Genomic DNA, 11,913 nt, shown 5'->3' on the forward strand with positions numbered 1-11,913 from the left:
AGTCAACCCCAAAATGGTAATGATCAAATCCTAGCTGTGCTCGTCCGTCTCCAAACAAGCCAAGACCAAGCCTATGATCGCCTCAACGCTATTGAAGGCCGAATCGTTGCTGTAGAAACTAGACTCCCTCCTATAGAAAACGATATACCTAGCGAGATCGTGCATGATAACCTTCCACCCTTTGTTGGACAACAAGAAACCAACCCTCCAATACGTCCTTCTGAAGCTGAAAAGTGACTCCAATACTTGGAGGAGCAACTAATGTACCTTAAGGGAGATGACATCTACTGGGAGAATAATCACAAGTATGAGGCCGTGAATGCTCAATTGCCAACCAACTTCAACATGACTAACATTCCAAAGTTCAAGGGACATGAAAAACCCTTTGAACCACATTCGTGCTTTGAAAGATTACATGTCTATCAAAGGCATCAAACCTGAGATGTTCTTAAGGATATTTCCTTCATATTTCGACACCATCCCTAAGCAATGGTTCTACTCTTTGGAGAACAAGAAGATTGCCACTTGGGATGACGCCGCAATTGAATCCACTAAGCAATACGCGGATAATGCTGAGATCCAAGTCAACATGCGCACTCTAGAGGTTCTTACCCAAAATGAGAAAGAAGGCTTCACCGACTTCCTAAGTAGGTGGAGGAAGAGTAGCACACAACTTGTTGAACGTCCAGATGAAGCTACTCTCGTATAAAAGTTCGTGGATAATCTGAGACCCATTTATGCAAACCATTTGAGGTATCAAAACATAAAGTCTTTCAAAGATTTGACTGTGCTAGGGATAAGGATTGAAGATGACATCCGTAAAGGACTCTTATTTAAAATGGTAGGTCGTGGATATCAAGGCTCCACGAGTCGTTCTTATGGCTCTACTAGCAAGACTGATGAGGTTAACCTTGTCGAATCATCAAAGAAGAATAACCCACAAAGGAAGTTCACGAACATTGGTGATACATACTCCAATGCTTTGAAGAGGTTGATGAAACAAGGTAAGCTCCAACCCATAGGACCTACACCTGACCCAGAAAAGAAGTCCAAATTCTGGGATGAGAATACATACTGCGAATATCATAGAGGTAAGGGACACGATACAGAGAAATGCTTTAAACTAAAACATTTCCTCCTGGATATGATCGAAGATGGTCGTTTACCCATACCTCCTGGAGGTAAGCCTAATAATACTCAGAATCCTCTTGGAGTTCTGATGATCACAGATGGGAAATCTACCTTGGATTGTTCACACCTCATTTCTCCAGCCAAGGGTGAGATTAATGCACTAGAAGATGTGGGGATTTATTCTACTATTTCTCCTACCATCGCCGATTTTATCGCATGGGCAAAAAGTGTGAGTAGACAAGTTTCAGATCTGGAAGATATAGTGGCATCCCTACGCAATCCCAACACCATACCTAAGGGTAATGCGTCACTGACTTCAAATCTATCCCAAGACTCTACAATATAAGAGGTAATCGCCGTGGTTGACAACCTAGTTGAAAAAGTAATCAGTCTGGAAGCTGAAATCATCAGATTGAGAGAGCTTAATACAGTCAATGGAATATGAGACGATGGCGATGAAGATGTTTACCACCAGGATCATCCTTTGATCAAAAGTACGGAAAGTCTTACGGATGAGATCATTACCATGTTACTTCAAGATAACCATTTTAACCCCACACCATTGATCACCGAAACCAATTCAAACCAGCAGAAAGGATGGAGAAAGTCTATCAAGTGGACTAACGACACCTGTCTCCCGTTAATCCGTAAAAAGGGTTTAAATAAAGGTTTTATAAATCGGTTGTGAATATGTTTTCGACGTAAACCTTACAATAATGATTACAAAAATAAAGTACAATAATAAAATATGAGATTTACACCCTCAGACTTACAAGTTTGAGGAAACGAGATTAACTAACTTAACGTTTAGTGATGCTCGACTTGAATATACGACGAAAGTGCCCTCTAAGAGGAAGTTAAACAAAATTGATTAAGTTGATTGATGTGGAGTTGGTAAAATTGGTCGGTCATGCAAACGAGGCTGGTACTCAGAAGGATCTGAGCTTACGTGGTCGAAAGTTCAAGCACGTAGACGCCAAAAAACAAGAGCGTGGTCTTAGAATGCAAAGGGAGAAGAGAAGGGCGGACACTCGCGTGAGAAATATGAGGAACGAAGGTCCCTATTTATACTAATCACACGGAGGAATTAGGGTTTCGGAGAAACTTTGGAAGTAAATCTCGAAAAGATCTTAAAATACGCAGAAAGGAGCTGGGGAAGAGGCGCAGCAACCACTGCATCTCTTGGAAGAGGCGCAACACCTGCTGCGTCCTTTCCCCAAGGATTTCCTCCTGCGGAAGAAAGATTTTCCGCGTTTCTATTATGGAATTGCGGTTTGGATCTTAATTTCCTTATTATTTATAGTATAATTTCGGGAAATACTTTACCAAAAGATTAAAAGATTGAAAATATGGAATAGAAATATCCGGAACATTCCAGAATATTCTGACTCGGCATTTTAAACGGTTATTAGAAAATGAAGACGGTTTTTGACCTGGACTCCAAATGCACTCTAATTACTGTCAAAACGACCGTAATGGCGCGCAGATGACGACCAAGGGGTAGACACAAGTATTTGAGCTATCACTTGACGATAAACTTACGAACTGTCATAAATCGTTCCGTGTACCAAACATGCGGCCAAATCATCACCGGATGGCTTGCGGGAGGTGCAGAAATGAGGTATCTACAATATTTCAAACGATTAGCTTCCTCAGTCCTCATGTGACCTATCAGCTCTTGTAGGGACAAATCCTTTTTCTTATGTTTCAAATGGTTCCTGTACTCATTCCAGGACGGGGGAAATTTCTCTAGCAAGACATTAGCCTAAAAGATCTCATCTAATTCCATACCCTCATTGACCACATCAGCACACAAGTTCTCATAAATATGAACTTGTTCCATAATAGGTTTGTCATCTACCATTTGAAACCCAAGCCACTGCCCGACAACATACTTCTTTTTACCCGCATCATCAGCTCCATATTTTTTCTCTAAGGTCTCCCAAATGGTCTTAGCAGATTTATGGACCATAAATAGGTCAAAAAGGGTATTAGTCATATGATTAAGGAGATAACAGTAGCAGATGAGGGTGGAGTAGTCTCGACACTAGTGGCGACAACAGGAGAGGGAGGATCAGAAAACAGAACATAGTCGATTTCTAGTTGTTCAAAAACATCAACAATTTTTGAGAGCAGCTCTTATAATTCTGACCATATAATGGTTCCAATTTCGACAAGTCAGGAATACTTTTTCTCGAAATTACAGCCATTGTTGCGATAGATAAATATAGTTTTCAAATTGTTGGAATAGTAAAGACGCAACAATGGACAGAATAAAGGAAAACTTATCGAAACTGGAAAGAGAAAAGCAGTGCCGTGGTAATGTAGCCACTGACATGAAAACTATATCGACACGACCGTGGTGGTAATCGTCTCACGCCGGTAGTTCCCCAAGGTTAACACTGCAGCACCTGAACCCGACCACTCGTGTAAGGGAGCTTTGGAACGAACATAAACAGTATCCAGGAATAAACTCAGAAGTAGTAATAAGAGAGCATTTTTTAGAAGATAGAGAAGAGTGATTGTGATTGTGATTGTTATGTTTCTGATATGATAAGACTGCTCTATTTATAGCAAAAAATAGAGCAGTTACCAGGAGCAAAACGTGCTCTGGAATCAGGAGTCAAGGCATAAGAATAGCCTTTGAATGCTGAAACCGTAACAGTCATAATTGACTGACTGTTACACTCTCTCAAACAGATGCACAGAATGTGGACAAACCACATTATACACAAAAACCAAAAGGGTAAAAGTGGGCCAAGGCCCGCACCACGGGTGCTCTACCCAAACCCAAACCCGAGCCGGCGCGCGCGCGCGTGTGTTTGGAGCCAAACCCACAGGCCCAACAATCACCACAAAAGGCCCTTGGTTCTCTCAATTAATCTTATAGGAAACAAAGACTAATATAAATGTTGAAAAAGAGAGTTTGCCCACCGATGTGGGACAAACAAAGAACCAAAAAAATGGTCTTCATCTTTTCCAAGGCATCACTGCCAACAAGAAGAGATTATTAAAAAGGTAGGGAGTAATTGATAGAAGATGTAGATAATTAAAAATATGTGTTAGTTTAAAAGAAAGGAAATAATTAATTAGAGAGGTGAAAGAGAATAAAGGAGTACATTAGGTAAAATATGTGGAGTTTCCTTAAATTAATTTGGAAGATTATTTATTATGTTGTTCTCATGTGGATAGGGGATTATTAATCGAAATAGATATACCGTTCAACATTCATTTCCCTAATTTATTAAATAATTTTATCTAAAAAAATAAAATATAATCCCGTGAATTTGCACGGGTGTTACACTAGTATGTTCTTAAAGAATAAGTGATTGGGGTCTCAATAGTGTATGTTGATCAAAGCACTACTGCTATCGGGAAATGGGCTATTGCACTCCCAAACAAGTCATTTGAAATTCCCGCACATGATTAATTAGTACTGGGAAATTGAAGGTAAAATTCGTTAATTGAAGTTAAATATTTGAAGAGGAATGGATAAGGCAAGGGGTGATAATGAGACGAGTCGGCTAGTATGCAATTTGAGTTTGGTGGCTCGTGTGAACTCGGTTCGGGAGCTTAATGAGTCAAGCAAAACAAGGCTTAGTTCAGTTTTAGCTCGTTATCACCCTAGAGTCCTTGTATTTTGGAGGAGCAAAAGGGCGAGAAGAGAAGACAGATTGAAAATCAATTGGGCTTAGCTTCAATGTACAAGCTTAAGAAATTCAATTACGGTCATGTTAAATATCGTCGACACTTTTACTAATTATCGTCGACAATTAACATAACTTTTCAATATTACCCCCCATTAACTCCCCCTTGTCTCAAAAACAACTCTCTCTCCAATCTTTCTAAAACAAAAAAAGACGGTTTTTTGGAAAAAAAATCGTAATTTAATTTACGAAATTTTCGATTAAAACGGTTCTAAACATATCGACTAATGCCGGTAACAACGATCACATTAGTAACGATGTTCAAAAGATATGTTTGCATTTCAAAATTATGATTTGACGAACGGATTACAGTAGAACGGATTAGCGATTATCGATCCTCGCGTCCAAAACTAATTTAAGACGGAAATTAATAATTTTTTTAAAAAAAATATGTCGAAAAAGGGTGTGGATGAAGAATTTTTTCGTCGAGACCTAGGTCCAGACAAAAAAAATTCATCCAGACAAAATTTTTTTCGTCCGGGAGAAAAAAAAGAAATTATTCCGGACCAAATTTTTTTTCCATCTGGACAAAAAATTTCTTCGTCTGGACCTAGGTCTGGACGAAAATGTTTTTCGTCCGGAAAAAAAATCGTTTTTTGGCTTAGATTAATTTTGGGCGCGGTAATCTATAATCATTAATCGTTAATCCGTTCTAACAATAATGTTTTCTATTCTAAACCACATAAATCTACTAGCTAATTACAAATTTTTTAAAAATTAAAAGAGTTTAGATTACTTGTCGTCGATTCCTTGAATTTGGTGCCGGAATTGAAGCGGTGGTGACGGAAATGTCGTACTTGGAAAAAAAATGTTAATATGGGAGGTTTAGAGTGAGGGGTAGATTAGAAAAGTCATTAAAAAATGTCGACGATAATTGGTAAAATGTCGACGATGTTTAGCAGGTTGGTTCAATTAACATATATTGACGGACTAGATGTCTTGGGCCCTATGCAATCAACAAGATGTTTGACTCTTGTTTATGTTCAGTAACCTCAAATTAAGGAATGCAAAAGTGTTGCTGAACAAAGAAAGGCTAATCATATTATCTTCCTCATTTGGCGTAGAGCAAACGCGGGTATAAATTAACATACAAAAATTTAAATAAGAACGATACTGTAAGATAATATAACGACGTGATTATTATTAATAAATTCGGTTACAATATATATAGTAGACCGTCTTGGAGGATACTCCAAGCATATTCCTAAATATTTTATACATATTATTATGATACACATAATAATATCTTTCCTAATATGATAATATATTCTCTAATACACTCCTCAATCGAAACGGTTGGTGACGAACGCTTCGACTGGATGGAAAAAGATATACTTGACGATGCCGTTGTAGATGAGACGATTTGATATTTGTCTACGCTTTCACCGGATGTGTACCTTGTGTTGGTATAATAGACGTAACAATGAAAAGAGAAAACTTATCGAAACAAGAGGAGAAGCAGTGCCGTGGTATAAGGCCACTGACTTGAAAACTATTACGGCACGACCGTGGTGGATATCGTCTCACGCTGGTAGTTCCCCAAGGTTAACACTGCAGCCTTCGAACCGCACCACTGAAGTAAGAAGACTTTGGAACGGAACAGAAACTATACCCAGAACATTTTCAGAGAGAATAGAAGAAGAGAAAAGAGATGTGTGAATTTCTGTGTGTAAAATGAGGAGGTATGCTGCTTTATTTATAGTTGAAAATAGAGCAGTTACCAGAGCCAAAAAACGCTCCAGTCTAACACAATTAAGGCGTAATAATCGCCCTTAATTGCAGCAGTTAACAGTCATATTTGACTAACTGTTATGACTTCCCTATATACACTGAATGTGGACAAGCCCACATCACACAAGACCAAAAAGGTAAAAGAGGGCCTTTGGCCCGCACCGCAGGTGCTCTACCCAAACCCAAACCCAAGCCCGAGCTCGAGTCGGGTCGGGCCGCGCCGGCGCGCGTGTGTGTTTGGGCCCATACCCACAGGCCCAACACTAACCACAAAAGCCTCCTTGGACCAATCTCTTACTCCATCAAGTGAAGGGATCCTTATAAACATCAAAGCATTGATGTTTCCCACCGATGTGGGATAAAAGGCAAAGAGGAATGTGGCTTTTCAATTCAAAACTCCAACAATCCCCCACTGATGGCAAAGAAAAGAACTAAGGAAAAAAAAAAATTCCTGGGTAAGGAAGGATTGGATACTTAAACGTTCAATGTCTTTCGACTTGAATTGACGTATTAGTGAAATGAGGCAACAACTTACTATTAACAAGTGAATATGTTTCAATTTGAATTCCTTGTTTGGACTTTGGTTGAGATCCCCACAACACATATCATACCTTCAAAGACTGTTCGTTCCGCGAATTCAAAGTGCAACGCTTCTAAAGCCATGCGTTTACCCTGGTTTAGGTGAGTGCTCTAGCAAGAAATTTCATATTTCTCACATAGATGGTGGCTGAACCATCACACCCCATAGGTAGATCAAGTGTTTCTCATTAGCACTTCTCATAAGAGCTATTAAGGACAAAGTCCAACCTCTATAAAAACACAATCCATCAAGTGCGTCTCAAAAGCACCATCAAAATTGGCTATGGATAGCAAATGCCATAGGAATGAGCTATAGAGTCCATCAAGTATCACACTCAAACTTGATTTAAGGACTTAAGCCCATTCCCCTCGACATTTCAAGGACTACTCTCCTTGTTAACCCCTTAGTAAAGGGATCAGCAAGATTACGTTCGGACTTCACATAGTCCAAAGCAATTACTCCATTTTTCAGGAGTTGTTTTACCACACCGTGCCTGATTCGAATATGTCGTCTCTTACCATTGTAGACATTATTCTTAGGAACACCGATAGCTACTTTACTATCACAGAGTAGGGAGACTGATGCAACCTGTCCCCCCCACATAGGCACGTCTGCTAGTAAGTTTCTCAACCAATCTTCTTTTTGACCTGCCAACTCAAGAGCAATGAACTCAGATTCTATGGTAGAGCTAGCTGTACAAGTCTGTTTTGCAGACTTCCACGATATAGCTCCTCCACCCAAGGTGAACACATAACCACTAGTGGAATGAATTTCATCATTACCTGGAACCCAATTTGCATCACAATATCCTTCTAACATAGTAGGAAATTTACCATAATGAAGACACAAATCAATTGTTCCTTTCAGGTATTTAAGTAAACGACGAAGTGCATTCCAATGCTCGGCACTGAGGTTATGTGTATATCAACTCAGTCTACTAACAACATAAACAATGTCTGGTCGAGTACAGTTCATGAGGAACATCACACTTCCTATAATTCTAGCATATTCTTCTTGTGAGACACTATCACCCAAGTTCTTACACAAAGATACACTAGCATCATAAGGAGTTCTAGCAGGTGTAACATCCAAACTGTTAAATTTCTTCAACACTTTTTCAACATAATGTGATCGAATAAGGGATATACCGTTGGGGTTTTCATAACTCTAACTCCAAGAATAACATCAGCTTCTCCTAAGTCTTTCATCTCAAAACGTGATGACAAAAATTGTTTGGTTTTATTTACAACAAATAAATTACTACCAAGAATTAACATGTCATTAACATATAAGCATATAATCACACAATCTGATCCACACATTTTAGAATAAAGACAAGAATCAGAATTGTTAGTTATATAGCCATCATCAGTCAAAGTGTTGTGAAATTTCTCATACCACTGTTTAGGTGCTTGTTTAAGACCATATAGTGATTTTCTCAGTTTACACACTTTACTCTCTTGACCCTTTACCACAAACCCCTCGGGTTGCAACATATAGATCTCTTCATTTAGGTCACTATTCAAAAAAGCAGTTTTTACATCCATCTGATGTACCACAAGATCATGAATAGCAGCCAAAGCAATAAGAGTTCTAACGGTGGAAATTTAAGTCACGGGTGAGTAAGTATCAAAATAGTCAATATCTTTCTTTTGTGTAAATCCCCTCACCACAATTCTGGCCTTGAACCTTTATATTGTTCCATCAGGTCTCATTTTCTTTTTAAAGATCCATTTGCTACTAATGGGTTTACTACCTTTAGGCAAATCAGTTAACTCCCAAGTCTGATTAGAAACAATGGAATCTAGTTCATTTTTAATAGCTTCTTTCCAAAAAAAACAACATCTATATATCTCATAGCCTCATCATATGTTTTTGGATCATCTTCTATTAAAAAGGCAGAAACAAGCTCATCAAAAGCACAAATATCACCTGCGATTTCAGATAAGTGAAGTCTGATAGCATCAGTTCTGACGAAATCACTCCCGTAGTTCTTTTCAATTCTGGGCCTTTTGCTCCTTCTTAGTTCAACTGCATGATCAACAGAAGTACTAGTACTCGCATGTATAGAACTGTCAGCAGGGTTAACAGGCACAGCAGGAACAACAGGAACATCAGGTAGAGATATAGTCTCCTTCTTCAAAGGAAATACCTGCTCAAAAAACTCAGCATCTCTAGCCTCAGATATAGACCTGTCACTTAAAGACATGAACCTATAAGCAGAACTGTTTTGAGCATAAACAATGAAAACGCAGTCATAAGTCTTAGGTCCAATGGTTGGCCTCCTAAAGCTAGGTAAGCCTACTTTAGCCAAACACCCCCACACTTTAAGGTAACTTAAGTTAGGAGCATAACCTTTCCAGATCTCATAGGGTGTCTTGTCTAGTTTCTTATGAGGTACCCTGTTAAGAATATGACAAGCTGAAAGCACCGCTTCCCCCCACATATCATCAGAAAGGCAAGAACTTAAAAGCATAGCATTCATCATTTCTTTCAAAGTTCTATTTTTACGTTCAGCTACTCCATTCGATTGAGGTAAGTATGGTGGGCTCTTTTCATGTATTAAACCATTTTTCTCACAAAAATCTATTAAATAATTAGAGCCATACTCTCCTCCTCGATCGGACCTGACTCTTTTGATCTTCCTATCAAGCTGATTTTCTACCTCAGTTTTGAACTTTATAAACATGTCTTCAGCTTCACTTTCATTTCTAAGCAAATATACTTTGGTATATCTAGAAGAATCATTAATAAAAGTGACATAATAATGTTTACCAACTCTGCTCATAGTGTTTTTGAAGTCAGCTAGGTCGGTGTGAATTAACTCAAGAAGACTCGTTTGTCTAGTTGTAATAGATCTACTAGGTTTCTTAGCAAATTTGGCATCGACACAACTAGGACACTTCTCATGAGTCTCTGAAGAAAAAGAAGGAATAAGCGACATAGATTTGAGCTTTTTAATCGAATCAACATTCACATGACCTAATCTACCATGCCAAACATCAATAGACTCAGCAATATAAGCAGAAGTAGAAGCATTATTATTAATGATAGGAGAATCAACATTCAAAACAAATAAACCCCCACAGAGATAACCCTTGCCCACAAAATCCCCATTGCGCTACATTACAACCTTGTCAGTCTCAAAAACAAGTTTCACACCAGCTTTGTTTAGCAAAGCACCAGACACGAGGTTTCGACCTAAAGTAGGAACATACAAAACATTATTTAAAGCAAGAGTTTTCCCCGAGGTTAGTTTGAGAAAGATATTGCCTTTGCCGGTGATAATAGCAGAAGAAGAGTTACCCATGTAGACACATTCACCATCAGCTGCATCTTCGAACTCATCAAAGAGATCCTTGTTAGCACACAGATGCCTAGAAGCCCCTGTATCCAGAATCCAATCACTAGCATTTGCAACCAGATTTGCCTCAACCACCACAGCAGTAATGACATCATCTTTTTCATTAACATTAGCTTCAGCAACAACTTTCTTCTGAGGACACTGATAAGCTTTGTGACCCGTTTTCCCACAAATATAGCATACCAGATTTTGACTTGGTTTCTGAATCTTTGAGGCAGGTTTTGTGAATTTTCCTTGACCAGCTTTCTTAGCATTCTGACCCTTGGATTGACCCTGACCAGCTTTAGCCTTTCCCTTACCCTTGAACCTATCTTCTTTTAAAGACCCACCAGTTTCAACAAGATTGGCTTTGGTAGCAGTAAGAGACAATTGAACTGACTTATCTTTCAGACGATTAGCTTCTTCAGTCCTCATGTGGCCTACCAGCTCTTGAAGAGACAAATCCTTCTTCTTGTGTTTCAAATGGTTCCTATACTCATTCCAAGAAGGGGGAAAATTTTCTAGCAAAACATTAGCCAAAAATATTTCATCTAATTTCATTCCCTCATTAGTGACATCAGCACACAAGTTCTCATAAACATGAACTTGCTTCATAATTGGTTTGTCATCTACCATTTGAAACCCAAGCCACTGCCCGACAACATATTTTTTCTTACCCGCATCGTCAACCCATATTTTTTCTCTAACAACTCCCATATGGTTTTAGCAGATTTATGAACCGAAAATAAGTCAAAGAGGGTATTCGACATATGAGTAAGGAGATGATACTTAGCAGTTTTGTTATCCTTATCATGTTTTTTGATAGACTCCTCATTCGACTTAACAGCAACAGACGAAGGTGGGGTAGCCTCTACACTAGTAACGGTTACAGCAGCAGGAGGGTCAGAAAATAAGACATAGTCGATTTCTAATTGTTCAAAAAACATAAGCAATTTCTGAGACCATCTTTTGTAGTTCAGACCGTTTAATGGTTCCAATTTCGACAAGTCAGACATGATTTTGTTTGAGACGACATCCATTGTTACGACAGAACTAATAGTTTTCAAATTGTTGTATAATAGACGTAACAATGAAAAGAGAAAACTTATCGAAACAGGAGGAAAAGCAGTGTCGTGGTATAAAGCCACTGACTTGAAAACAATTACGGCACGACCGTGGTGGATATCGTCTCACGCTGGTAGTTCCCCAAGGTTAACACTGCAGCCTTCGAACCACACCACTGAAGTAAGAAGACTTTGGAACGGAACAGAAACTATACCCAGAACATTTTCAGAGAGAATACAAGAAGAGAAAGGAGATGTGTGAATTTCTGTGTGTAAAATGAGGAGGTATACTGCTCTATTTATAGTCGAAAATTGAGCAGTTACCAGAGCCAAAAAACGCTCCAGTCAAACACAATT

At 38.8% G+C, this 11,913-nt stretch overlaps 1 protein-coding gene across 1 annotated transcript; it reads right to left on the bottom strand.

Annotated features, from left to right (window-relative positions):
- Window positions 1–3,126: 3,126 nt before the first annotated feature.
- On the bottom strand, window positions 3,127–11,532 carry LOC141649653 (uncharacterized). Its single transcript, XM_074458339.1, has 10 exons — window positions 11,282–11,532; window positions 10,275–11,195; window positions 9,975–10,136; window positions 9,777–9,884; window positions 8,993–9,374; window positions 8,622–8,696; window positions 8,118–8,316; window positions 7,668–7,931; window positions 3,725–3,781; window positions 3,127–3,230 (listed from the first exon to the last, which is right to left on the bottom strand). Exons 1-10 carry the CDS (start codon window positions 11,530–11,532, stop codon window positions 3,127–3,129), a joined length of 2,523 nt encoding a protein of 840 aa, XP_074314440.1.
- Between the last annotated feature and the right edge of the window lie 381 nt (window positions 11,533–11,913).

Source organism: Silene latifolia, chromosome 1 (genome assembly GCF_048544455.1).
Source record: "Silene latifolia isolate original U9 population chromosome 1, ASM4854445v1, whole genome shotgun sequence".
NCBI lineage: Eukaryota > Viridiplantae > Streptophyta > Magnoliopsida > Caryophyllales > Caryophyllaceae > Silene > Silene latifolia.